This window comes from Diospyros lotus, chromosome 2 (genome assembly GCF_014633365.1).
Source record: "Diospyros lotus cultivar Yz01 chromosome 2, ASM1463336v1, whole genome shotgun sequence".
NCBI classification, from domain to species: domain Eukaryota; kingdom Viridiplantae; phylum Streptophyta; class Magnoliopsida; order Ericales; family Ebenaceae; genus Diospyros; species Diospyros lotus.
Window position 1 is genome coordinate 4,690,818 of NC_068339.1, and position 27,366 is coordinate 4,718,183.

At 38.5% G+C, this 27,366-nt stretch overlaps 2 protein-coding genes across 9 annotated transcripts; both read right to left on the reverse strand.

Annotated features, from left to right (window-relative positions):
- Window positions 1-1,350: 1,350 nt before the first annotated feature.
- LOC127794192 (calcium-dependent mitochondrial ATP-magnesium/phosphate carrier protein 3-like) lies at window positions 1,351-8,307 on the reverse strand. Of its 3 annotated transcripts, none has more exons than XM_052325126.1 (4): window positions 7,298-8,307; window positions 2,304-3,089; window positions 2,101-2,191; window positions 1,351-2,024 (listed from the first exon to the last, which is right to left on the reverse strand). In XM_052325126.1, the coding sequence occupies exons 1-4, from the start codon at window positions 7,698-7,700 to the stop codon at window positions 1,832-1,834; spliced, it is 1,473 nt and encodes a 490-aa protein (XP_052181086.1). In that variant the 5' UTR covers window positions 7,701-8,307; the 3' UTR covers window positions 1,351-1,831. The 3 variants fall into 3 exon arrangements, with proteins under 3 accessions (XP_052181086.1, XP_052181087.1, XP_052181088.1); XM_052325127.1 differs by having other exon boundaries at window positions 1,352-2,024; window positions 2,304-3,102; window positions 7,298-7,547; XM_052325128.1 differs by having other exon boundaries at window positions 1,353-2,024; window positions 3,869-7,440.
- Window positions 8,308-10,083: 1,776 nt separating this feature from the next.
- Window positions 10,084-26,454, reverse strand: LOC127794191 (uncharacterized). 6 transcript variants are annotated; one of them, XM_052325120.1, is made up of 6 exons: window positions 26,290-26,454; window positions 24,233-25,101; window positions 23,511-23,669; window positions 22,304-22,558; window positions 18,105-18,215; window positions 10,084-10,449 (listed from the first exon to the last, which is right to left on the reverse strand). In XM_052325120.1, the coding sequence occupies exons 2-6, from the start codon at window positions 25,076-25,078 to the stop codon at window positions 10,315-10,317; spliced, it is 1,506 nt and encodes a 501-aa protein (XP_052181080.1). In that variant the 5' UTR covers window positions 25,079-25,101; window positions 26,290-26,454; the 3' UTR covers window positions 10,084-10,314. The 6 variants fall into 6 exon arrangements, with proteins under 6 accessions (XP_052181080.1, XP_052181081.1, XP_052181079.1 ...); XM_052325121.1 differs by having other exon boundaries at window positions 26,286-26,404; XM_052325119.1 differs by having other exon boundaries at window positions 26,212-26,372.
- Window positions 26,455-27,366: the final 912 nt, after the last annotated feature.

The following is a 27,366-nucleotide window of genomic DNA, read 5'->3' on the forward strand; positions in this document are numbered from 1 at the left end:
GCTTTGGAGCTGTAAGCCGCTTTGGAACTGTAAGATTCTGCAAGAAAAATCTGGTTGCTTTATCCCTCACTCTAAAAAGAGAAATGCAATATATGCACTCTCACCACCCTGCCCACGTATGCATATTCTCTAATAACTGCTTTAACTAACCTTTCCCAATTTGTTTATCCTTTCATTACCTTCTTTTGAGAAGGCTCTGCCACCTGCCCTCATCAAATATTTAGTTCCATCTCCTTTAGTCTCTCTCTCTCTCTCTCTGTGTGTGTGTGTGTACTATTTTAATTCATGTGGAAAGAATAAAAATCTTGTTGGATGGAAAGTAATGCTAAATCTGAGAATAATGACAAAAGAGGACCATCAGAGTGTGATACATGTTCTTGTTTGGTTGAATTCTTTCCTCTTAAAGATGATCTGTTTGAAGAATTTTTATATAGCAAAATACAGTTAAAATAATATGATATGGATATTTTTTGTAATTATAAATATTCTTGCAATAAGTTACGCTTCCAAATAAATAAAGATAAGGACATTCATATTATTTTAATTGAGCTCTTATAATGCTATTTTTTTAATTTTTTATATAGTCTCAAAAGTTACTTACAAATATAATTCTTCTAATAAACGCCCTTTATCTAGCCTCAAATTTTAGTTTTTTATTCATGGAAGGGTCATCAATCACTCATTATTTAACAAGGCACCCTCCTTTGGATTCCGACTCTGTGAAGCACTGTGGTGCTGAGATGAAGAAGAAGAAGAAGAAGAAGAAGAAGATAATGATGATGGCAATGTGATGGAAATCAGAAAGGGTGCAAAGGCAAGTCATAGAGGCAAAGGGAAGGCAATGCCTTTCTTCCAGACATTTTAAGGTTCTTATGGGTTATTCCTAGGCTTAAAACTCTGTTTTTGCTGGTTCTTTAAGGTTTTTATGGGCTCTTCTAGGCTTCTCTATTGTGTTTGGTTTGGCTCATTGAGGTGTGTATCGTGGTAGTGGTGGTCAAATAAAGCTAATCAACTGCAGTTCACTGTGTTCATCACAGTACTATCATTTACAGTTTCTTTCTCCTCTCTTCTTCTTCTTCTTCTTCTTCTTCTTGTTCCGGTGCTAATCAGAAAACACTGTAGTGGGCACATGTCACCGATTCATTAGAGGATTAAACAATTAAACAATCAATCTTCTATCCTTCAGTTTTACTCTGTTCCTACTAGTGTTGCTTCCTTATAGAAGCCAGTTTTCACCACTAGGAAGCCCCGGCAAGCTGCATATCAAATGGAGCTGAACAATAAATACACTGATAAACAATAAACATGGCATCAATTCATAATATTGGTAGAGATATCAAACCTGTATACGAGCCTTCTTATTTATATGATCGGAAGTATACAAGATCCATATGGTAATTAAAAATTACAAGCAGAAGAAGAAAAACCCGACAAACAGGAAGAGCATAAAAAAAAAAAAAAAAGCAGAACAGTAAAAGAACCATCATCTTTTGATGCAAACAAGATCAACCATTTGGGACATAATTTGATGCCGATATAGATTTGATAACTTGTATTCCTTGACAAACAATCATCATCGTTTGACACTACTCCTAACTCACCACAAAGTTTGTTTGGACAAACCTGGGAAAAAAAAATCAGGACTAGAAATTACTGATGCACATATTCCAAGTTAGATTAAGTATATCTCATATGATTCAAACAATGATATTAACTTGACTATGGTCTTATTCTCCATCTTCATCATCATCATCATCATCATCATCAGAGCAGCAGTACAAGGTTCAGGCTTCAATCAATAGAAGCCATCAAGCTGGACTGCAATATCATTCTATGCGATATCTAGACTCTTTTTCATGGTTTCATAAACCAGATATGTTATGCTTGCTGCTGGCACAACTTTGAGAAGATTTGGGAAAAGTCCTTTGTAGAAACCTCTAAGACCTTCATGCTTGAGTGTTCTCCTAAATACATCGGACATTCCCCTGTAAGCAGCAGGTACACCAGTATGTTGAGCCTGCAGTCTGGAAAGGCAACAATTAAATTAGCATCGGCAGGAACAGGACAAACTGGTATTGGACAATCACAAAGGTATTTTACCTTGTTCTGATAACCTGCAATGGATAAACACACGTTGCTCCAAGAGCTCCTGAAACGGTTCCACATCCAAGGTGCACAAGAGGGCCTGGTTCTGAAAGAAAACCCTCAACCTCTTAAATTCATTCTCTGGGATGAATGTATATGAAATAAATAGTAACAAAGGTAAAAACAGGAAATGAAACATTAGAACGACAACAACATACCAGCATCATGAAGGATATATCTTTTTGACGTGTCCTTCAATTTCTCATAGACGGCTAGGTCAATACCAGCGTAGGGGATCATCCCAAGAAGGGATGGTACGAGGCCTCTGTAGAAGGCCCTAGGTCCTCCGTGCACCCATATGTCTTTAGTCAGTTTAACCAAACTAGGAGCCTTCCTACCATCACAAGCAGCAGTCTGCAACCGAGTTTTCACAAGATCCATGGGATATATAGCAGCCTGTGCTACAGCACCCGCCATTCCCCCAGCAATAAGTCTACCTGATGTTCCTATGTCATCCTTTTCTTTCCCCTTGATATCTCCAACAAATTTTTTCAACATTTCATAAGCATAAAACTTAATGGCACTTTCAGGTGCAACTTTCATAACATTTAAGCCATTACCTCGGAAAAACCCCAAAAAACCACCTTCCCTCCATATGGTCTTAATCGCCTGAATTACAGAAGCATGAGAAGTCTGTACTTGCATAATAACCTTTAGGCGATCAAGAGGAGCAGTTGCAGTACGAGAAGCGATCCCAGCCACTGCCCCAGCAATCAAATATTTGCTTGCATGGACATGCTTACCGATGCCTTCAGGAATAACAGCCTGTTCCCCAATATCTACAAGATATATCCTTTCCCAATAATGATAGATGTTTTCAAGAGTTGCCTCATGAGGATACAGTAAAAGAAAATCTCTCCATTCTTCGAAAGTTATAATTCCATTATTATCCTTGTCAACATGCTCTACAAAGCTTGCAAGTTCATCTTCATTAATATCGATTCCTGCAGAAAATAACTGTCATGGCTTATAAGTTGAAGACAGCACAAAACTTAAGATTTAACAATTGCAAGGCATCCCTGTTAAGGTACTATAGAGAAAAAAAATCTAAAAAAACGAGGTGAAATTAGTGTGCAATTAGTTGGTATTAAGTTATTAACAAGCATCAAATTGTAAAGAATGATATACAAATAAGACAAAGTGCACCAGGACCAAATTGGAATAAGAACATAGAACTGTATGTACTATAAGAAACCTTGATTGAATTCCCATAAAAGTATAATTTGGACACTCAAAAATGAATACTGACTGAGGAAGAACGACAACAACCACCACCACCAACCAGTTGAGCACTAGTTAGGCTCGGCTATTGAACTGTGAAGAAGATTTCAACATAACACTTGAGTTAAAAGTAATGCATTGTAGTGGCAAAAACCTCCCCAACCTCTGACAAGTTGGAATTAAATAATACTATAATAGGTAATACTTCCAATCAACAAGTTAAGCTCAAGAAAACAAATTATAACATCCAAGCAAATTAATCAACTAATATCAGCACCACCACCAAGATTTACATGTAAAACCCATTTAAGAAAAAGGTAAGGATCAAAAGCACCGATCAACATTCCTGTATCATCAATAATAATGGATATAAAGATTATCTCCAAATATGCAAACAAACAATCTCTCTCAAGTATGTGCCCAAATAACTGTGGAAACAATAATCGAAGCAGCAAAGAATAAAGAATTTTGCATCTACCAAAATTTTGCCAAAGCACTTCACCTTGTTCTGCCCTTTCTTTGGATATGGTCATGCAGAAAGCACATTATTGCTGTTAACCATGGTCACTGCCTTAACACCTGGGAAAAAACTCTTGTTTGTGGAAACTAGAGGAACTTCAACCGATGATATCTCATAGCTTCTGACTCGAGCCACTTATTCATGTAGATGGGCCACAAGTTGGGCTGGCTGGTTAAGTGAGACTGAAGTTTGCACTGTCCAATGAAAACAAATGCATGTCTACCACTGGCACAAGGCAATACTTTTTCACAAAAGTTTTAGCCCCATATCATATAGAGTGTACACCACCATAAAGCCCCAAAATCTGGCCCTTTATACACATAGGAGAAAAGCCATAAAACCTCACTACAGTCCATTTAGCTATGTCCCTTTTCTATTAAAATAACATTCTACGATCATATAATTTCAAAAGTTCTAGTCAATAAGTCTTTTTAAGAATAATTTGCTTCTCCTCCACCCTGTGTCTCGAATGATGGTTAATATGCATGTACATCATGCAATAAAATTATATGGAGTTATTGCTCAAATCTACAGCACTGTTAACTATAATAATATACCACTTAACTATTTTTTGTATGATGACATTCCATCCACAGCATCTCTTTTCCATGGTTCAACAACAGTCATGCACTTCACATTAGTTGTAGGCAGAGCAACACAACTCCACAATTTGGATTGCGAAGTCACAAATGTCCCTACCATAACCATCAATAACATACTGAACAAGATACTGAGTTTGTTATCAGTACGGTATAATACTAGGTATTAGTTTGGATATATTGCTATAATAAATAATATATATTACAAAACACTATAAACAAAATAATGTAAATAAATCTAAACTAAATACAAAACAATAAAATGCAAACCATTTTTGGATAACAAAGAGGCATTGTCAACCATTTTTCTCCTGAAGAATTAAATCTCATGTCAAAGAACCAATATAAAAAAATAAACAACTTGCAAGACAGAGATAAAGAAATAAAAAAAAACAGATAGTAAATAAATACTTACATACTAAACAAAGTAGATGAGTTATAGAAAACAAAAAAAATAGATAATACACAAAACAAATACTCAAATATTAAGCAAAACAAATACTCAGATAAAGAGAAGAAAAAAACACCTAAAGTAACTGAAGTAGAAATAGATGAAAGAAAAAAAAATACATAAGCAAAAAAATAAAAAAAATCCAAACAAATTCTGCATATTACACAAGCAAGTATACACTAAAGGCAGAAAAATGAAAAATGATGAATAGAGAAGCAGACATTTTGGTGTTTTAGGAGGGGGGGGGGGGGGGGGGGTGTGGCAACGGGGTAGAGCTATCCATGAGAGCACCGTAGAGAGTTGGTGATACAACATTTTGGGACTCAAAGTTAAATTTGGGGGGCTTTTGAGACTTAAGAGTTGTGAGGCAATGACAGGAATCAGGATGAGAGCAGAAAACATAAAGCACCATCTGTACTGACTAGTCCCTTGGCCAGAACAGAATTTTCTATTTGTTGTACGATAATTGCTCAGGCAAATAAATGATTAACTATATGCTCAAGCAAATAACATGCTCAAGCCTCAATATAAAATCTGACTGGTTTGAAGCCTCAATATACGAGCACAATCTGGGACTACCTTCAACTTCATAGATTTAAAAGCTACGTGCTCAAGCAAATAACATGAGCAATAAGGTCCAGATGCAAACCATAATATACACCAAACCTTTAATTACAAGAGAGTTGGGAATACCTCCATCTTATCTCTTCCCTTCCTTGAAATGATTAGCTAGAGGTTTAATTATTGGGTTATCATTACTTATGTTAAGCATCTAAAAATCATCTAAAGAACTACTCATGTCAAAACATAGCTTCTTAGCTCCCTAATCAGAACAAATGATCTTTATGCCTGAAATTTCTTTGCAGGCCTACGTCCTTCAAATGAAAGGACTTAGATTTCCCATACAAATACCATTTTATCCTATTCTGACAACCTTTGTATGTTGATAAACCAAATGGAGCTCACTATCTAAAGATGCCCCAACCAATTCCTACCTATTCTCCATCCTCCATTCCTCTACCCAAAGAGAAAACCCCCTTCTCCTGGCCTCCTGATCTTGACTACTTAAAGTTCTATCCATTTAACTGATAGGCAAACCATACCATGAAAAATGTGATGCTTTCAAGTGATGTCATCTATGACATGAATGATGAAATTGTATCAGCTAGACCAAAGTCAATGCATACCTGAAAGCTGCATGCTAAGTTAATCCTTTATACCTAATTGTAAAAAGTAAAATTTAATCTGATCCAATGCATCAATTTCAATTTGTCACATCCAATATTAGTAAAGGAAACACAAAAAGAAGAAAGAGTAAACAGGGGACTCACCTTAATTCAACTACATACATCGAAATAAACTTTACTGAACAGCTCATCCGCTCAGCAAAGGAACTAGAAGAGACTTGTGATGCTTGTTAAATAACCTATAATTGCAAGGGTTCAAAGTAATACTTCATGAAAACGAGACAAGACACTTGCCTAAATTTGTAATCTCACTTATGTGGGCAAATATTTTGTGCCACAAATTTTGTGAAGACTCGTTTTCAACTACATTTAGAGCCTTAGACCATTTGCACACCTTCACCTAAGAATTATATGACGATCAGCACATCTTTCCCATTCCACTTACCATTGCCAAAACATTTTTCATAACTCTTCAGGTCTAATAAGTTAATTTTAGAAATGAGATCCAGGTACAAAAAGGAACAGTGCATCCTTCAAAATCATAGGGCATCGAACATTAATTTAGACACCTGTCTTTTACCAAAGTATTTTGCACCAATACCGTTCCTCTAGTGATAACAACCACATGTCCTTTTTTTTTCAAAATTTCCAGGTGCCATGGCCAAAATAATTTTTGTAACTTTTTTGATCAAATATTAGGCATAATATGGGATATAATGGCCTCATAGAAAATGGTAAATTGCCCAGAGCCCCTGTGGTTTGGGTCATTTGCAAGGAGATCCCCTATGGCTTGAAAACATCTCTGGAGGTCCTTCTCCCTTAACTATTTTTGCTCGAAAACCTCATCCAGAGACATTTTTAAACCTCCTCTAGCTTATTAAAGCAACACAAGTACCCATATTTTAGATGCAATTACTTTCCATGCCTCCTAAGCTTCAAATTCCCCTCTTAACTCAATTCTTAAAGCTACAAGGAACACAGAAATTGACACGGGAGATAACTGCTCTCATCCTTCACGTATCAGAATTCTCACACTGATCAAGGGGGAATGCAGGTAAACTTTATGCGATAATCATGCAAAAGCTGAACGGAGATCAGGTGACACTAAGAACCGCCACAACAGAAGTGCAAGCAAAATGATAGTAGAGTGCGAACAAAGGCAAGCATATTATACCAGCCTTAACAAGAGCATCCCAGAGCTCCTCCGGCAAAATGCAGCCGTTGTGCTCAACATCAATCGCCTGAAAAATCCGATAGAGCTCGAGCTCCTTATCATCCATATACCTCCTAAATTCCTGGTAATCGACCCTTCCGTCCCTATTGCTATCACAGACGCTCAATAAGTCCTTAGCGTACTTATACTCCGCAGGAATATGCATCGCAGAGAGGCCCGCCTCGATCTGCCCGTAATCCAAGGTCCCGAGATTCTCTACATCGAAGAAGTTGAAGAGAGTCCGGATTCTGATCTCTCTCTCTTCCTCGGTTTCTTGCAACGCGGAGAGCACGTGGTCCATCGTCACAGGCGCCGCCTTCTTCCCATCGGGGGGCCTCAGCCCCTGGCGCTGGTCCTCCGACATCCTCCGAATTGAACAGATCTATCAATTTTCCCCAATTTCCAGGAACTCTGACGAATTTATGAGCCCAAACCCCACATCTCTGGGGATTCGATATGTATACGACAAAGTCTATTCTCCAACATAGACGCAATGGATTGATTCCAAAAGAAAAATCCTGTGCGAAATTAGGAAGAATTGGATTGGAGGGAGCGGGAGCCGTTAGAAAGGGTTCTCTCTCTGTCTCTCTGTCTCTCGGACTCGGAGGTCAAAAAGGAAGCCGGAATATTCAATTCAATTCAAAGGAAGACAAGCTGTTGAGTCCGATTCTGGAATCTCAGAGATCGGAGAAGAAAACGACAATGGCGGAATTTCGAAGTCGAGAAAACCGAAGACCTTTGATGGATGGAGGTGGAAAGGAGAGGAGAATCCCGAAACTTACACGTGCACAAAGAGCAGTGGACGCCGATCGGATGGCAACGGCTCCTCTCGATCTGCTCTTATGAAAGATTTCCGGCGTGAGAATGACTGACATTTACGCATAAATATACATATATAAATATAATTACGGGCGTTACGTCTTCTGTTCTATGCTGGATGATGAACGACTCTCTGAGAGAAGCAGGCAGGGCTAAAGCGCCAAACACGTACACGTGGACGGAGTAGCAAAGATTATAATTATAGTTATAGTTCTATTTTGTTATTATTATTATATGAATGAATGAACTCAACCTCCTCCATCAATCGTGATTGAGTGGACCGATCATAAGGCACAATTAAACATAATAATTAAATTATTTTGAATCATGTTACACTTTGGTTATCAAGTTCATAAGATTGATTGATTAGGTCTAGATTTTTATAATTTTAATTCTATGAACCACCAAGATATTTTAAACTAGGGTAGGTGACCTTTCCGGCTTTCCCATCCCATCCCCTCCTCTCCCTCTCTCTTCAAGTCTTACAATTGACCTTTTATCATTAACTTAAAGTTGTTAATATTTTCTAAATCCAAAATTTCCCCCTTTCTTCTCTCTTAACATTTCTTTTCCAATTATCTCTTGTCTTTCTTAATTCCATTAATTAATTTATAAACTAGTGAACTTTTGGTTTTGGTCCTCACATTTGCCATTATTATTATATTAAAAAAACCACCAAAATTTTGACAATTATCAAACTATATTATGAGATTTTTAAATCTCTATCTATTTTGTTAAACAAATTTCTCACACTAAATTAATCAAAATTGTGAAATTAAATGATAAATCAACTAAGGAACCTAGATAAAACTACTAAACTTGCTGGTGAAACTCATCTTACATAGAATATCACTTGACAGAGTTAAAAGAATTAAACAAAAAAGGTAAAAAAACACACACACAAAAAAAAAAAAAACACATTTAAAAAAATATTGTATATCGCCAAGGGCTTACCTAAGTTTTAGAATTCAAAGGGGCACAATCGGAAGCATCATCCCAATCAACCCATTTAACCGTGTATATCCTATATGTAAAGGCTTCTTCTGGAAGTAGTGGCTCTCACTCTCAGAGCCTTATCTAAGCCTGCATTGCGTCTCATCATAACATCTCAACTGGAGCCGCCCATGTGATCAGCCGTGCCTCAAAGCACGGCCATAGATATTCATCTTGCGTGACATTGTGGAGATCGATCACACCCGCACTCTATGCATCCCAACTTGTCTTCCACTCCCCTTTCTGTCAATTGCATGCACATTCAACACCCCTATATCTCTCCTCATATCCAGCAGGAATACTTTCGGCCGTAAGGATCTGGCACTTGTGTGGCTCCAAAATGATGCCCAAGAACATTCTCGCATGACCCAGAGTTTGACACCAAGAGCGCGCCATGTTGCTGATCCACATTGGAACTCTTAAGAGCGATATGTGATGGCCTCTTGGAAAGTCGATGTTGTAGTAGAATCGGCTCGTTGTTGATCCAGGTCCAAGTTCCAACTTTGGTGATAGAAAGACACAAGTTTTCAAATCCTACGTTGTCCTTTCTAACATGAGGTTTTGAGCTCGTTGGAAGGGAGAGTCGCTGGGCAACGCGTACGACCAAGTACAAGTTTGCAAACAATGAGACATTTTTTCTCTCAATTAAACAAATGACTTAGAAACCAACAAGACAAGATACTCACTCCAGCAACGACCAAATAAATAGCTAAGAAGCAAATATCATTTTAAGTGCAGATCATGAGAGGAATAGATATGCGAATGTGAGAAAATGACAGCTAGAAGCAATTATTAGGAAATAATTGATTGTGGTGGGTTAGAATAATATGAGTACAGAGATTTGTTAGGTAATTAGATTGAACATCGATTCTAGAATTATAATCGTTCCTTGAAACGCAAGGCCACCGATCCAACACCAATTACAAATGTCAGCATATCCACAACGGTCGTCCGTCCATCCAACTTGAAATTCAGGATTTATGGCAAACACAGAATGGTATTCATACTCAGCAGGTCTGAATACATTAAATACATATTCATGAACCGGTTTGGAGATCACAGAGCATCCATTTATTCTGGTTTTACATGTTCACCATCTAGTTTCACCATACTCTGGCTAAATGTCTATCAAGTTACATACAACAGCCAAAACTTTTGCACTAAATTTAAGTAGGGATTGATTGGTAGCCATCTCCTCTTTCGCTCTTCTTTCTGTAAGCAGCAACTATGGCTACAGCTATTGCACCTCCAAACAAGGCTACACCCCATAGAGAAAGAGCTGGTGTCATCTGTTCATGCTTCTGCAAGAAAGCAAACAGCACCACAGGGTAGACGGTAAGTTTGTTAAAGGGGTCAAATCAAACGCAAAAATCAAGAAAAATAAGAAACTAAAAATTTAATAACAAGTACCACTAGAAGTTTTATGGTAATTAATCAAAGTAACAGCCCTTTGGTATCCAAATTAAATAGTGAAGAAATTTTAGACTGTGAACTCCTTAAAACTTCTCACTTCATTACTTGGATTGAACATATTTATACACAAATAATAACTGTTCATATGGAAGTAGTTACACACATAAAAAACTACTACTTAAGAAATAAACAACTGTATAATAAATGAAAAAAATGTTTCTATATTTTGCTTGACTATCTATATTTCTTGTACACATTTTTCTGCACTCCCTTTTAAGTTGGGCTAGAAATATTAAGGAAGCCCAGTTTGGATCTTCATATTTTCAAATTGAGTCTTCGATAGGTAATCTCCGATAGATTCTCGGTATGTAGGAAATCCACCTTTAATTTTTCTTTTTATGAAGTGTTTGTCTACTTAGATCACTTTTGAATATGTTGAGTTGTTGCCACTATTTTAGTTAGATGATTAAAATATTGGATGTTTGAGAGGTCACCTTGACAACGCTTCTGTTGTGTCTTTAATGTTGGAATACTTCTCCTTTGCAGCATTTTAGATTTCTTGTGTCGTCTTGTGAAGGATGACATTTACTCCGACTACTTGTGTTTTCATTGACAATAAATTTATTTTACTAGTATTGCAACCAACGTCATTCTTCAATTCCTCTAGAGATATAACTGACAACCCCCCTCCCCCACAAAGGCTGATTAAGATTTGATTTGATGTGTATTTTCTTTTTTTGCAGGACTAGAGAGACGGTTGTGGCTATGGCTACAATAATGGCGGGTGAAGATATGGAGATGATCGAAGATGGGCAGTGGTTGATCTATGATTGTGGCTTCGTTCTATGACCATATTCATCGCTCTCTCTCTCGCTCTCTAAACTCTATCTCACCACTTTGATACCATGAAGAAGTTTTGGATTGTAAACTCAAAACTTCTCACTTTATTATTCAGATTGGACACATTTATACACAAATGGTAACTGCTTATATGAAGGCAGTTACACAGAAAAAACTGCCATTTAGGAAATAAATAATTGTGTAATGAATGAAAAACTGCATTTATATTTTGCCTAACAGTCTATATTTCTTGTACACGTTTTTTACACTTCCCCTCAAGTTGGGTTGTAAATATTAAGGAAATCCAACTTGGATCTTCACATCTTCAAACTGAGTCTTTGGTAAGTAGTCTTCGGTAGATCCTTGGTATATAGAAAATCCACCTTCAGTTTTTCTTTTTTTGAAGTGCCTGTCTATAGGAAATCCACCTTCAATGTTCTAGCATGTTCCCGATAGCATGCTGGAACATTCCTCCAGTTATGCTTATCCATGGGCCTTTATTTACACAAGGCCTACAACCTACTAATCAAGGTGTACAACCTATTACATTGTCCTAATATTCAATTAACATAACAATCCCAAGTGTTGTGCAATAGGCTGGTAGAGTTGGAAAATTTTCAGAGAAGGTCTGGGAGATACTCCCAAGTGTTGTTGTCCTCACGAAAAGATGGCCATTTGACTAGGACCTGGATGAGGGGGGCTCCATTTCTGTGAACCACTCTTCTACCTAAGATGGCTGAGGGCATGGCTTCCTTATTTTCTTCTTCGACCATGGGAGGCAGTGAGGTACTGAATCTTTATGCACCTATGGCCTTCTTGAGAAGGGAGACTTGGAACACTAGGTGCATTTGTCTCTCCTCCGGTAGTTACAATTTGTAGGCCATTGTTCCGATCTTCTCTACTATGGGAAATGGCCCATAGTACTCGGGGCTTAACTTGGAGATTGGCTGATGGGATAAGGTCTTGAGATGTTGTTAGCCAAGCTTTAGGTAAACCTCATCCCCCACAGAGAATACCCATTCACTTCTTTTCTTGTCGGCCATCTGCTTCATTCTGTTTTTTTGCCTTGGCCAATTCTGCCTACACCAATCTCATAGCCTCTTGTCTATGTTGCAAGTAAGTCCCTACAATTGCCACGATAGAGTGTCCTCCAAAAGCTAGAAGGAGCCTTGATTTAAAGCCATAGAGGGCCTCAAATGGTGTCATCTAAATGGAGCTGTGGAAACTTGATTTGTACCGCCATTGGGCAACTGTCAACCATTTGTGCCATCCCTTGGGTTACAGGAAACTGAAACACCTTAACTATGGCTCCAAGGATTGATTCACCCTTTCTGATTGGCCATTAGTTTCAGGGCGATAGGTCGTAGACATCAACAGCTTAGTGCCGAGCAACCTCATCACCTCCTTTTAGAATAAGCTGGTAAATATTCAATCCCTATCTGAAACTATGGATTATGGTATGCCATGCAGCTTCACCACACTATCCATGAATATCCTTGCGACTTCTTGTGCTGTGTATGGGTGAGATAAGCCAATAAAGTGGTTGAATTTAGAGAACTTGTCCACCGCCACCATAATACAGTCCTTCCCCTTTGATTGCAGAAGCCCCTCTATAAAATCTATAGTGACGTTAGTCCATGCTTGGTCAGGCAGTGGTAGGGGTTGTAGAAGGCCCAAATGACCCATTATCTCATGCTTACACCTTTTGCACACATCACACCTTATCACATAGTCCTAAACATACTTCTTTAATTGAGGCCAATCTGGAACTACTGTTAAAATGGCTTGACAGATTCCCTCTTCTTGGTAGCGAGACAAGGCATCTGTTGCAACATTTTCTTTTCTCTTCCTGAATTGGATTACATAATCCAATCCCATAAGCTTGGTCATGCCCTTCTTCTGCAATTAGGTATGCAACCCCTATTGCATTAAGAATTTGAGGGTTTTATGGTCTGTTTTTATAAAAAATTTCCCCCTTTTCCAAATAGTGTCCCCATATTTCCACTGCCATCAGTTCCTTCTTGTAAATGCTGGGGCCTTAGTGTCTAGAGGCCAGGGATTGGCTTAGGAAGGCTAGTAGCTTGCCATCCTAGGAAAGAACTACCCATATTCCATGGTTGCTAGCATTAGTCTCTAGCACAAATGGCCTGTTGAAATCGGGTAGGCCTAGCACTAAGACTTCACTTAGGGCTCTTTTCACCTTCTCAAAAGTTTTCTCTGCTAGAGGGTTCCATTTAAAACTATCCTTCTTCAACATCTTGGTTAGTGGTTTGCTTATTATCCCATGGTTCCTTACAAACCTCCGGTAGTACCCCGTAAGCCTTAGGAACCCTCTCAATGCCCTAATGTTGGTAGGTTTTGGCCATGCCACCACTGCCTCAATCTTCTTGGGATCTATCCCTACTCTAACCCCTAAGATGATATGTCCTAAGTATTCCACTTGTTTTTGCGAAATCACACTTTGACCTCTTGATATACAATTTATTGAATCTCAAGATCTCAAATGTCCTAAGGTGGTATAGGTGTTGGTCACAAGAGGGGTAGTAAACCAAAATGTCATCAAAGAAAACCAACACAAACTTTCTGAGGTAAGGCTCCAATATTTGGTTCATGAGGGCTTGGAATGTGGGTGGTGCATTGGTTAGGCCGAAGGGCATGACAGTGAATTCAAAGTGGTCATGGTGTGTTTTGAAGGCTGTCTTGGAAATGTCGTTAGGATCCATCCTAATTTGATGGTATCCCGACCATAGGTCCAACTTAGAGAAAACAAAGGCATATTTAAGTTCATCCAAGAGGTCCTCAATGATAGGAATGGGAAATTTATCTTTAATGGTAATGGCATTGAGTTATCTGTAATCGATACAGAATCGTCATGTACCATCTTTTTTCTTAACCAATAGGATGGGGGAAGCAAATGGGCTATGGTTGGCTGGTTCATAGATTGGGTTAGCATTTCCTTGACAAGTTTCTCGATTTTAGATTTGAGTTTTAGGGGGGTATCGGTAGGACCTAATGTTCACCAGTTCAACATTAGATAAAATTAGATAAAAGGGGTATGGTGTGGTCCAAGGATCTTTGAGGTGGAAGGGCTTTAGGCTCTACAAACAGATCTTGGTATTCAATTAAAAGTATATCAAGGAGAGCCAATTCGTGTACCTGCCAAGTGGCTATGAGTGATGAGTCTCCCTGTTGAGAGCTTCCTTCAACCTCTAATTCCAACTGTTTAGTAGCCTCAATTGAGAATATTTGGGCTACCTATGACATCTTCTTCTTGAACAACCTTTGCAACTTCTTCCCCCTGATCATCTTGCATGTCCCCACTTCCATATTCCCTTGTAATACTACCCTCCTTCCATCTTTCTTTAGGGTAACCTCCATTTTGTTAAAATCAAAGCTAATTGGACTTACTCCCTGAACAAATTTGGTTCCTAAAGTAAGGAACCCTAGAAACAAGAGACTGATTTGGTGGAAATCCAAAACATACTTGATTTCACATGAAATAAGACTTATATACAGCATTCTATGTTATCAGTTCCTAAATTCTAGCAGATGATAAGCAACATAATTGAGAATATTTACAAGATAATTTACAAATCTATTCCTATAAATTCTCCTACTTGATTAGGAGTCTTATCTTATTTTTATCCTTCTTTTTCTCCACCTTTATCTTGATGCGCCAGCCCACAACCGAAGCCCACATCAATTGCAGTCTCCTTCTTTGCTTTGGACTCTTATTTTTACCTTGAGGTTCCCTCGGATCATAGGACTCTCCAACACCCCCCCTCAAGCTAAGGAATAGATATCTCTCATTCCTAGCTTGTTGATAAGGATCTCAAAACCAGTTCTTGACATGGCTTTAGTCAACACATCTACTATCTGCTCTGTTGTCGGAATGTAAAGTAGATTTATGCCTCCTTCATTAATTTCTCTTTGGATGAAGTTGCGATCAATCCTGACGTGTTTCATTCTATCATGCTGTACTGGGTTATTAACAATGCATATGGCTGACTTGCTGTCGCTATATAGTTTTGTTGGTTGAGTCAAAGGTATTTGTAGGTCCTCCATAAGCCTCATCAGCCAAATAAGCTCACATATGCCTTGAGCTATTGCCCTAAATTCTGTTTCTGCACTGCTTCTTGCCACTACTGATTGTTTCTTGCTTCTCCATGTAACTAGGTTTCCCCATAATTTAGTGCAAAACCCTGATGTTGATCGACTATCTGTTATTGATCCAGCCCAATCTGCATCAGAAAACCCTTCAGCTCCTATTTCATCGCTCTTTTGAAATAACAATCCCTTACCAGGAGTTCCTTTTAAGTATCTCAATATGTGATACACAGCTGTCATATGTTGTTGGGTTGGAGCATGCATATATATACTGGCTAACAATACTCACTGCGTATGCTATATCTGGGCGAGTTAGAGAGAGATAAATTAACCTCCCTACGAGTCTTTGATATCTATCTTTATCAACCACCAAGTCATCATCCTTTTTCACATATTTCCAATTTCTTCCTAGTGGAGTATACCTAGGTTTGCATCCCAACATTCCAGTTTCTTTTAGGAGATCTAGAGTATATTTTCGTTGGGAGATAACTATACCTAGTTTGCTCCTTGCTACTTCCATTCCAAGAAAGTACTTCATTTCACCAAAGTCTTTGACTTCAAATTCTTCTTTCAATTTCTGTTTCAGGGCTGCTATCTCATGAGTATCATCTCCTGTAATGATTATATCATCTACATACACAATTAAGATACACTTTTTTCCATTAGCAGCATGTTTAACAAAGAGAGTATGGTCGGCATCACCTTGTTTGTATCCAAATTTAATGAGAGTAGAGCTGAATTTTTTGAACCATGCCCTTGGAGACTGTTTCAATCCATAGAGAGATTTTTGTAATTTGCACACCTTTCCACTTTCTTCAGTATCAAAACCAGGTGGAATCCGCATATATACTTCTTCTTCTAACTCCCCATTCAAGAATGCATTTTTTATGTCAAATTGGAGCAATTCCCAATCCATGTTTACAGCAATAGATAACAGTACCCTTATAGAATTTAGTTTTGCGACTGGTGCGAATGTCTCCTCATAATCTATCCCATAGGTTTGAGAGAAACCTTGGGCAACCAGCCTAGCCTTATATCTGTCCACACTCCCATCTGATTTGTATTTGATGGTGAATACCCATTTGCAGCCTATGATCTTCTTGTTTTCCGGAAAGTCAACAACTTCCCATGTGTGGTTACCTTTTAGTGCCTTCATCTCTTCCATCACTGCCTCTTTCCACTTGGGATCATTTAGTGCCTCTTGAATATTCCGAGGTATAGCCACTGTATCTAAATGAGCTGTGAAAGCCTTGAATTCAGGAGATAACCTGGAATATATCAAGTAATTTGAAATAGGATGCTTTACACATGATCTTACCCCTTTTCTAACAGCAATAGGGAGATGCAAGTCACTGTCAACAGCTGTAACTTCTTCTTCATTCACTGGACTTTCCCTCGGTTCTAGCAGTTGGCAGTTTTGAGGAGCTGGTTGTTTTCCTCTTCTTGAGTAGACTTGTATTGGCTTTTCTAGATTCAAGTTGTCCCCTAAATCAGTTTCCATAGATTCAGCTGAGATTTGGGGTTCTTGAGAAGGTAATAGGCTCGGGTGATTAGGTTTAGAGCATGCTGGCTGGGGAGAATCAGCTGCAGCAATTTGATTAAAACCACTATTTTGGTTAAGCTGAGGTATAGGTAATGAAATAGGCATAGGTACTGCTGGATCCCAATGATTATCTTTCAATTGTAGAGAGTTATTTTGGTAATATGACTCACTTTCCATAAATGTTACATCACAAGAGATGAAGACTTTTTGTGATGTAGGGCAGAAACATTTATAACCCTTTTGGGTAAGAGAATACCCAATGAATATACACTTTAATGCTCTTGGTTCAAGTTTATGCTGATTTGGACTGGTTTGATGGACATACACCACACATCCAAGAACCTTGGGAGGAAGAGTATTTAGAATATGAGCATGGGGAAAGATGGAAGTGAGATTTTGTAGTGGGACTTGGTACTTCAAGACTTTGGTAGGCAGCCTATTAATTAGATATGCAGCTGTTAGAACTGTCTCCCCCCAATATCTATTAGGCATGGAACTTGTAAACATAAGAGATCTAGCCACCTCAAGCAAGTGTCGATTTTTCCTTTCAGCTATTCCATTTTGTTGAGGGGTATAGGGACAAGTGCTTTGATGGAAGATCCCATTAATAGTAAGATATTGGGTAAACGAGTGGGAGAAGTATTCCCGACCATTGTCAGTCCTAAGGATACAAATAGAGGACTGAAAGACATTTAAAATGAGTTTATGGAAAGTTTGAAAGATTGCACATGCCTCAGATTTTTCTTTCATCAAGTATACCCAACACACTCTTGTATGGTCATCAATAAAAGTTATAAACCATCTTGCCCCATTTAGATTTGGTACTATAGCCGGTCCCCATATATCACTATGGATCAAATAAAATGGTTTAGAAGGAGTATAAGGGACTGATTGATAAGTACCATGAGTTTGTTTAGCAAGGATGCAATGATCACACTTAAGTACCATTTTTTCTTTATTGATAAATAGGTTAGGGTACAAGTGTTTCAAATAGGAAAAGCTAGGATGACCAAGGCGTTTATGCCATAACAAAATTTCAGAATCTGAACTAACCATAAGAGAAAATCTATGACAAACTTGACTAAGAGACTCCTTATTATCAGAGAGCCAGTAAAGTCCCTCCTTCTCCTCAGCACTGCCAATCACCTTCCCCGAGGATCGGTCCTGAAAAATGCAATATGGAGGAAAGAATGTTACAATACAATCCAAGTCTCTTGTTAGTTTGCTTACTGATAACAGATTACAACTTAGGTTTGGCACAAGCAATACTGATTTTAGTAATAAATCAGCAACACAAACACTTCCCTTTCCTTTCACCAATGATTGAGATCCATCAGCCATCAAAACAGTTAGATCCTTATCCCCTATCTGAAAATTATCAAGAGCAGTAGTAGATCCGGTCATGTGGTCGGATGCCCCGGTATCTACTATCCAATGACTCTTATTCATTCTCCTAGCAACCAGAGAAAGGAACTGACCTTTTTGTGCCATAGATGCTGAATAATTTGGTGCTGCCTCATCTGATTCCTTTGCAATATATGAGCTTTGTAACAGTTTCTGTAAGAAGTCAATTTGATCAGTAGTTAATCCCATACCTGCTCCTTTTTCACTAGTGGGTACACTTGTTGCAGCATAAGCCGATCTGTCCTTCTTCGGTTTCAGTTTCCAGTTTGGGGGTTTCCCATGCAGCTTCCAGCATGTACTCTTGGTGTGATAAGGCCGATTGCAATGTTCACACCATTGCTTATCCTTTGGAATGTCTTCTTTTCTTGCAGCTGTAAGGGCTGATCCTGAATTAGGTTCGATTGTTGGTAGCATAACTCTTTTTCTGCTTTCTTCCCGTCTAACCTCGGCAAACACCTCCCGAAGAGATGGTAAAGGCTTTGTACCCAACAATCTTCCTCTTACCTCATCTAAATCTGGATTGAGCCCTTGGAGAAAATCAAAGATTCTCTCTTTTTCCAGTATTTTGCTATACTTTTGGCTATCATCTGCACACTTCCAGCTAGGATCATAAAATAGATCCATCTCCTGCCATAGTTCCACTAGGTTATTGTAGTATTCAGTCACTCCAAGATTGCCCTGCTTGGTATTCCAAATTGCAGCCCTAATCTCAAAGCATTGGGCTGTATTTTCGAGATCAGAATAGATTTCCTGAACAGCCTCCCACACTTCTTTGGCTGTTTTGTAAAACAGATAGGGTCGGCCTATCTTAGGCTCCATAGAATTGATAATCCAAGCCATCAAAATCGAATTTTCTATCTCCCATCTTTGATATTCTACTGAATTTTCTAGTGGAGTTTGGATTGTACCTGTGAGGTAGCCGTATTTCCCTTTGCCTTTAATCACCAAGGTTACGGATTGAAACCATTCTCTAAAGTTTCTTCCGTTCAACCTATGTTGGGTGATATGCAAAGTATGACTATCCAAGGAAAGAGTGCTGTTAGGCGCTCCAGCAGTTGAAGTCGCTGATTGTTGAAGATCCGAACTCAAGGAAGACTCCACTGCAGTTGGGGCTGCATTCTCACGGTCTTGAGGCTTCATCTGATTCAGATCTTTGGACTAAGAAGAGCCGAGCTCTGATACCATGAACAAATTTGGTTCCTAAAGTAAGGAACCCTAGAAACAAGAGATTGATTTGGTGGAAATCCAAAACATACTTGATTTCACATGAAATAAGACTTATATACAGCATTCTATGTTATCAGTTCCTAAATTCTAGCAGATGATAAGCAACATAATTGAGAATATTTACAAGATAATTTACAAATCTATTCCTATAAATTCTTCTACTTGATTAGGAGTCTTATCTTATTTTTATCCTTCTTTTTCTCCACCTTTATCTTGATGCGCCAGCCCACAACCGAAGCCCACATCAATTGTAGTCTCCTTCTTTGCTTTGGACTCTTATTTTTACCTTGAGGTTCCCTCGGATCATAGGACTCTCCAACACTCCCCTTATCCAATCAAACCCTGAGAACAATGTGGCATCCCCCTAACTTCAACAACTTTAGGTTAACCTAGTAGTCTTCCCCTTGCATTTCCCAGCAAAATCCAAAGCATGCAGATTTGCTGATGACCCAGCTTCCATTAGCCACGGTTACAGACAATGGTTGGGTGCTGGCTAATGGCCACTTCATCTTTTTAGCCGTGTCCTTATCTATGAAACTGTGGGTACTCCCATGGTCAATTAAGACCATGAGGGTGTTATCTTGGACCTTACCCCCCACTTTTATAATCTTGCTACTAGCCATTCCTTTTATAGCATGTAAGGAAATGGCCCCTCCTCCCTCTTCTTCCTCTTCTTCTTCCACGGTGATCTCTTTCTCTTCTTTCCCTTCTGCTCCTTCCAATAGGAGTAGTTGTTTCTTGCATTGGTGCCTAGGGGTATATATGTCCCTTCACCTAAAGCACAAACCCACAATCCTTCTCTACTCAATGACCTTGTCTCTCAGGGGTAAGCTTGAGTCATGGGGTGCATTGGTCAAATACTTCACCCCTGTTCCTCCTCTAAAATTTTCCTTGTTCTGGATCCTCCCTCCAGACAACATCATCCCTGGATTCATTCCCCTGCTCTGCCCCCTCTGCTTCTTCATTAAAGCCTCAACGGTCAATTCTTGTAATAGTGCATCTTCTGTTGCCTCCTGCACTGATCTTGCTCTCATCATCTTTACCATGGATCTAAGATCATCATTCAGTTCACTGATGAAACTCAAACACAAAATACTCTTCTGTCAAGTAAAGGTTTTTGTGGAGCATAAGCGATTTCAGCTCTTCAAATTTGAGCTGATACTCATGAACCGTCCCCATTTGCTTCAATTTGTTGAATTCTTCTACAATATCTACTGTCCTCCATTTGCTAAACCTTTCACAGAGTCCCCTAGCGAATTCATCCCAACTGTAGCCTTCTCTCACCCTAAACTAGCCCTGGAACCATATATCTCCTACATCATTTAGGTATGTTGCGGCCATACTTTTTGGTCCTTAGCCACCAAGTGGATATTGAATAACTTCTCTCATCTCCGGATCCACCATCTTGGTTTAGTCTCATCAAACATCGACAATTCTAATTTGGGCATTGGAAAATTAGAGTGACCCGAATTCACCACAATTCTTGGCCTCCTCTCCACTGCTCCTTCACCCATTCCCACTGGTTCAACCCCCAATTCAGACGATCCTACCGTCCTATGACTCGTGCCAATACCTAGAAGTATTGGATCCAATTGCTCGTGAGGGAGAAAGTCCGAGGATATTCTTACATGCGCCTGGTTTGAGAACATCAGCATGAATTGATGCATCTGATCTCGAACCATGTTGCTATGCTCCCACATCTCCTCTCAGATCTGGTTGCACATATCTCCCTGCAACCGATTTGCCACGTCTTCCAACTTCTTGTCCACCGCTCCGATCACATCCTCCATATTTCCTACCTGCTATTGCACCTCTGTCAACCATTGTATCTCAACCTTCGGGAAATGTCGGCCAGAAAAGTGCTCTGATACTAATTTGTTAGATTCCTAATCTGACAAGTGAATTCTCAATCGCTTGAGAATGGTGGGTCGTAAGAGAATGTGGGAGAGAATTGAGAGATCAAAGAGAACGAGAATTGAGAGGGAAACTAATTTTCAAATTTCATTCAACATGTGGGGTAGGCTTAGATCAGTTGCTTTTATACTGATCTATGGCCTAAATGGATGCCAAAAATGGTTATCCCACCCACTCGTTTAACAACTTGCCCAGTAGCATGCTGGAACATTCCTCCAGCTATGCTTATTGTGGGCCTTTATTTACACAAGGCCTACAACCTACTAATCAAGGCCTACAACCTATTACATTGGCCCAATATTCAACTAACATAACAGCCCCCAGGGTACGGGCCACCCCGTTCAAACAGGCTCAACAATGTTATTGCCTTCTCAAACAGCTTTCTCTTATTTTGATCATTCAGCAGTGAATTGTTAGTGTAGAAGACAAAGCAGATTTATTGGGACCATGGGTCACTTATTCTATTGGAAGTTGAAATCCTTATTCTGCTAACAACTTCAGGGAAATTGAATCAGCTGACATTGCGGCTCAATGACTCAAAATACACACAAATGAGAGTAAGTCGCCTCGAAAGCCTCACGGTTGCAATTATCCAGTGTGTCCCCATCAGTGCTATGACAGGTGCATCACTACGCTTATAAGCATTACTCAAGTGCAATACGATCACAAACAAGATTTATCGAGAGAGAAGCTAGTTAACATCTTACCTCAGATGGAACATGAAGAGAAGAATTGGGCTTCGGTTCTGCATCGGCAACCAAAAGGTAGAACAGTCCCATGACTCCAGTATGCCTCTGCTTCCTACTGTAATTAGATTCCAAGACGAGAGTCTCCCCATCAGATATCTTTACAGAGTTTGCACGAGGATAACAGGTGGACATTCCAACAATATAACCACTCTCATTTCCTGCTTCAATCCCATCTCCATAAGTTGGTATTGAAGAGCATATGATCCGTCCATCCTAACACAATCCACCACACAAATATATTGAGAAGTAGAGAATATCATCACTGCGTTATATAAGATAATTGCATTGCATTCCGTTGGTAAGACTAAAACAATGAATGGGCTAATTTCTTGGTTAGAGCTGAGTGTAAGTAATAAAGCAGACAACTCTGTATATCAATTTTATGCAAATTAAATTGACGCAGATGGAAAAAGGAGGGACTAGGTGGAGCTTGAAGCAAACAATAGACTCACAGAAGCTGCATGTGCAGACAAGCAATTATTTTATTTTATTTTTTGCTTGTCACTAACAACATTTATACATTGACCAATTATCCTTGCAATACCAGAAGCATCAAGAATAGTGTTAGGACAGCAAATATGGGAAAATTTTTCCCAGAACACAGTTCCTTTTTCAAAAGTCATAATAGTCCAGTGAATGTAGTCGATCCACCTTATAGAGATCCCAAGTTTTATCTATTCGTAAATACAAAAGCAATTTGTATTTTGAGAAGAAAAAAAAAAATTAATCAAGCACCATCAGCCTACATATCGCCAAGAAAGGAGAAAATAAAGCAAATAGAACTCTGCATTTTTAACTTCTATGGTAAGAAATGTAGAGAGGCATTAGAGCCATATGCAGAAATGCAGAAGGAAAATTAGGTTAAGCCCCCATAAGTTTTATGGTCTTTGACAGTATGATCATTAATTTGGAAAGCATGATTGGAGATAAAATAACTTAATTAATGTTCCAAGATTGTGAACACAGACGGGCTGAGACATGGGCAGTTATAGATAACTAGTTTGCTTGGCAGAAGCATCGCTTGATGATAAATCTCAAACGAAATTTCCAACTCCAAGAAAACCTCCAGAAATGGGAATAAAGGAGGCTAAGTTCAACAAAATGAGGATAAATGTGATCTTTAATGAGACAAATGCAAATAAGAAATTTAAATGTTGGAAATTACCTCTCCATAAAGAGTTGAACCAATTCCTCCTGTGTGCTGGTGTGCAACAGCATAGACAACAGTACCGCCTTTTGGCATAGCCAGGCTTACTCTCCTGGTGTCAGTGCAGCTATCATTAGTTAAATCTGTTGACGAGCAAGATACAACATCATACTCAACCTGAGATAGAGAAAGTTCAATGAACTTAGGATCTGGATATAAATGAAAAAAATACATAGCAAAAGACAACAAGAAACTCATATTTCCATAGGACTTTTGATTTTTCCTAATCCTGTTGGTTTCAGAAGTTCCAAGTATTATATGATTTTTCCCATTTCATAATTTTTTACATAAAAATCAACATTTTTAAACTGTTGCTAGTCTTCTAAAATAACCCACTAACATGCATGAAAACCCTTACAGTTCAATTTACCTTGAGTGTGCCAATATGTAATAACTTTTTTCCCTTTTTCTTTCTTCTTCTTAATCATAAATGTGGGCATAGCATGTACGAGGCAAAGAGCACCTCTATTAAAGAAACTTGTGGCATGTAGCTTATGAGCCTGGCCCTAAAATATTAGGATGTTTAAGGCATTGTACTTTTAAAAAGTGGATTGCCTAACTATAGCAACTATGAACTGAGTTTTTAGATCCACATACTGGATACTAACCCCGATCAAACAAGTCTATTATTCATCATTTTCTAAAGATAAAAATATAACATGTAAGCAAAGTTCACTCACCAGGCAAAAATGTTTATTACCCGATCCAGAATCCAATTTTTTCCACATATCAGTCACATCAAAAATATAAATTTTAACAGGCACAATGGAAGTATCCCAATCAACCCATTTAACTGTATATCTCATGTAAAGGCCTCTCCTGGCACCCTCAAAGCCCTCTCTAAGCCTGCATTGTGTCTCATCATGGCAGCATTTCAAGCCACCTATGTAACCTGGCCTTAAAGGACGACCATATTCATCTATTGTGACATTATAGAGATCACACCTGCACTCTGTACATCCCAACTTATCTTCTACGTCCCTTGTGTCAATTGCATGGACATTCATCATCCATCTCTCCTCATATCCAGGAGGAATTTCAGCTGGATTACCAACTTCTATACCATAAGGATCGGGCACTTGTGTGGCTGTTCTTCTTGTTTCAGATCCAAGGCCAAAATATTGCCCAAGACCATTCGCACATGGTCCAGAATTTCTCACCATGAGAATATCGGACTGGTGAAAACCCAGGTTGCCATTGTATTTAGGAACTTCAACACCTTTACGATGATGGTATCTGAATGTAACCCAGTGGTGAAGATAAGTTTCATGAAGGGGGATAGAGTTTCCAGCCTCATCAACTACTTCTGCATTGAAACTCTTGAGAGCAATATGACCTCTTGGAAAGTCAATGTCGTAGTAGAATTTGTTCACCACTGATCCCGGTCCAAGTTCAAACTTAGGTGATAAAAAGACAGAAGTTTTCAAACCATTTTCATTCTTTACATGAGCTTGTGAACTCGGAAGGGTTAAAGCCACCAGTAGAGTCACTAACCAACATGACCAAATTTGCAAACAAGTTGACATTTTTTTCCTGTTGATGCCAAATTCTGGTGAAAGCATGATAACCAAATGAATTAGAAACCAACAAGAAAAGATACCTTAAAAAAGAGAAAAGAAAAGAAAAATGGTCAAATAAATAATTAACAACTATGATTGCGTTAGTGTAGTAGCAGTAACAGAACAAGTCATACATGATCTCATTTACATGATTTGGTAAATTTTGATACCATACGTGTTAGCTAAAACCTGGTATTAAAATCTTCTAATCCAGAGCAATTGCAGAATAAATTCCAAAATCAAGGAACTTCAGAAGAGAAACCCAGAGCAAAGATGAAGCCGGTTAGCTGGTCTCATCAGGAGAACAGAAACCAGAATCCAACAGAAAAGAAACTCCAAACAAAGACCATCAGAATGAATAAAACTTGAGTCGGCAAAGATGGCTAGGGTAAAAAGAACAAGGGTTTGAACTCCAAAAAGGGTGGGTTTCATTCTTAGTATTGAAAGGGTAAGGTGCTCCTTTGCGATAGGAAAGTCATGGGTTTGAATTGTGGAAATAATCTCTTCGTGGAAAAGCAAGGAAAAAGCTACGTACAATTACGACCTTCCTTAAACCCTGACAAAGGGAGAGCCTCTTGCACTGGGGTATGCTTCTGGTATTGAAAAGAACAAGACTAAAGTGATGGGTTTGGGGTAATCCTATCAATTTTTTTATATCATAACTGTTCTATAAAAAGTTCTGCCCGTCAAGAGAGAAAAAAAAAAAAAACACAAACTTTATCTTCATTAAGACAAATGTTTCAAATCAAATATATAATAATTCCCACTTTTGAATGCCACAATTTTCTGTAAATCATTTTAATCTTAAGTTGAAAAGAAGAAATTACAGAAAATAAGAGTTTCTTTTCTACTCTCTTTATGCCTCATTCATCAACATAATCTAAATCAAACTAGTATCTACATACGGGTCAGTTAAAAACCATAAATTCAAAAAAGAACTGCAAAGAAATTCAGTATAGACGGCAGACGAATTGGAGCTAAACAGAAAATCGTTACCAGGGGAAAGCAAAACAAACCACCACACCACATACCGAATCAGAAAGAACTGAATTTTAAACAGTTTAATGAAGAAATCAAGACGAGAAAGAGCAGAAAGATACATGAACAAGTTGAGGGAAGAAACAGCAAACCCAGATGAGAAAGAAATCAAATATCAAAAATCAAATTGATAGACCTACAACGGGGCGATGATCCAGAGGCCAACTGAGTTCCCATGGAATTATATATAGAACTCTCTTATATAGGTCGAGCAGAGCCGTAAATGGTGACAATCAAACCTGACAAATTTGAAACCAGTAATCAAGATGAGTGGCTACGAGCGCCACGTGTTCGAGTGATGATGGAGAGAAATCACTGCTTTTATTTTATTTTTTTGATAATTTGAGTCCAAAAGTTTATTTAATCAGAGACATCTTAAATGCTAGCTGAATTTATCCAAATATTTTGAATGTAACAATTCTACATAAAATTTCATTTTGTAGTTCAGCTACGTCACTGCTTGCGACATAGTTGGGCGATTCCCACAAGATATGTCAGAAATGAGAAAACTAGGGTGTATGTTATGTTTGGCGCGAATGAGTTACGAGGTCTATTCTATTTTTGAATGTAACATTTTCCCAAAGGACATAGGGAAATGGGACATGTAACGTCATTATCATCCAGCACCCAGCTTCAGATAAAAGGCAAAGAAATGAAATTGATGTATGATTACGTTACGTGTTGTTTTAATACATATGTTGATCTGATCTAACTCCACCCAGCCAACCAGATTTGACCTTCTTGTCGCCCCACAAAAGTTTCATGCGGATTTTGTGGGGTTCACTTATTATTACTGAACTTTTGCATGTTTTGCATGCCATATAACTCACTATAAGGCCAGCACAAAACACATCATTTTTGACCCAGTTCAGTTATGTCTGCGCCAAAATGGGCCAGCCCACTTGGCCCATGTCTCAACCCGTTTTATGCTTCTACCTAAACTGAAATCAAACACGTGACAACACAACAAAGTGGTATATGATTGATATTTTATAAATAAAGTTGATTCAATCACCCAGGATATTTTCAGATTCATGTCAAGGCCAACCAAATAGCAGCCAGCACATTTTGAAGGAGTACTTCCAAGTATACAAAGGGTGTTTTAGTTATTTTATGACTCTTATTATTAGTGGCCAATTTAAGGAGTAATTTAAACATTTGCACACACATATACATGCAGTATAAATCATAACACTTGGGAACAATAACTAAAAGAG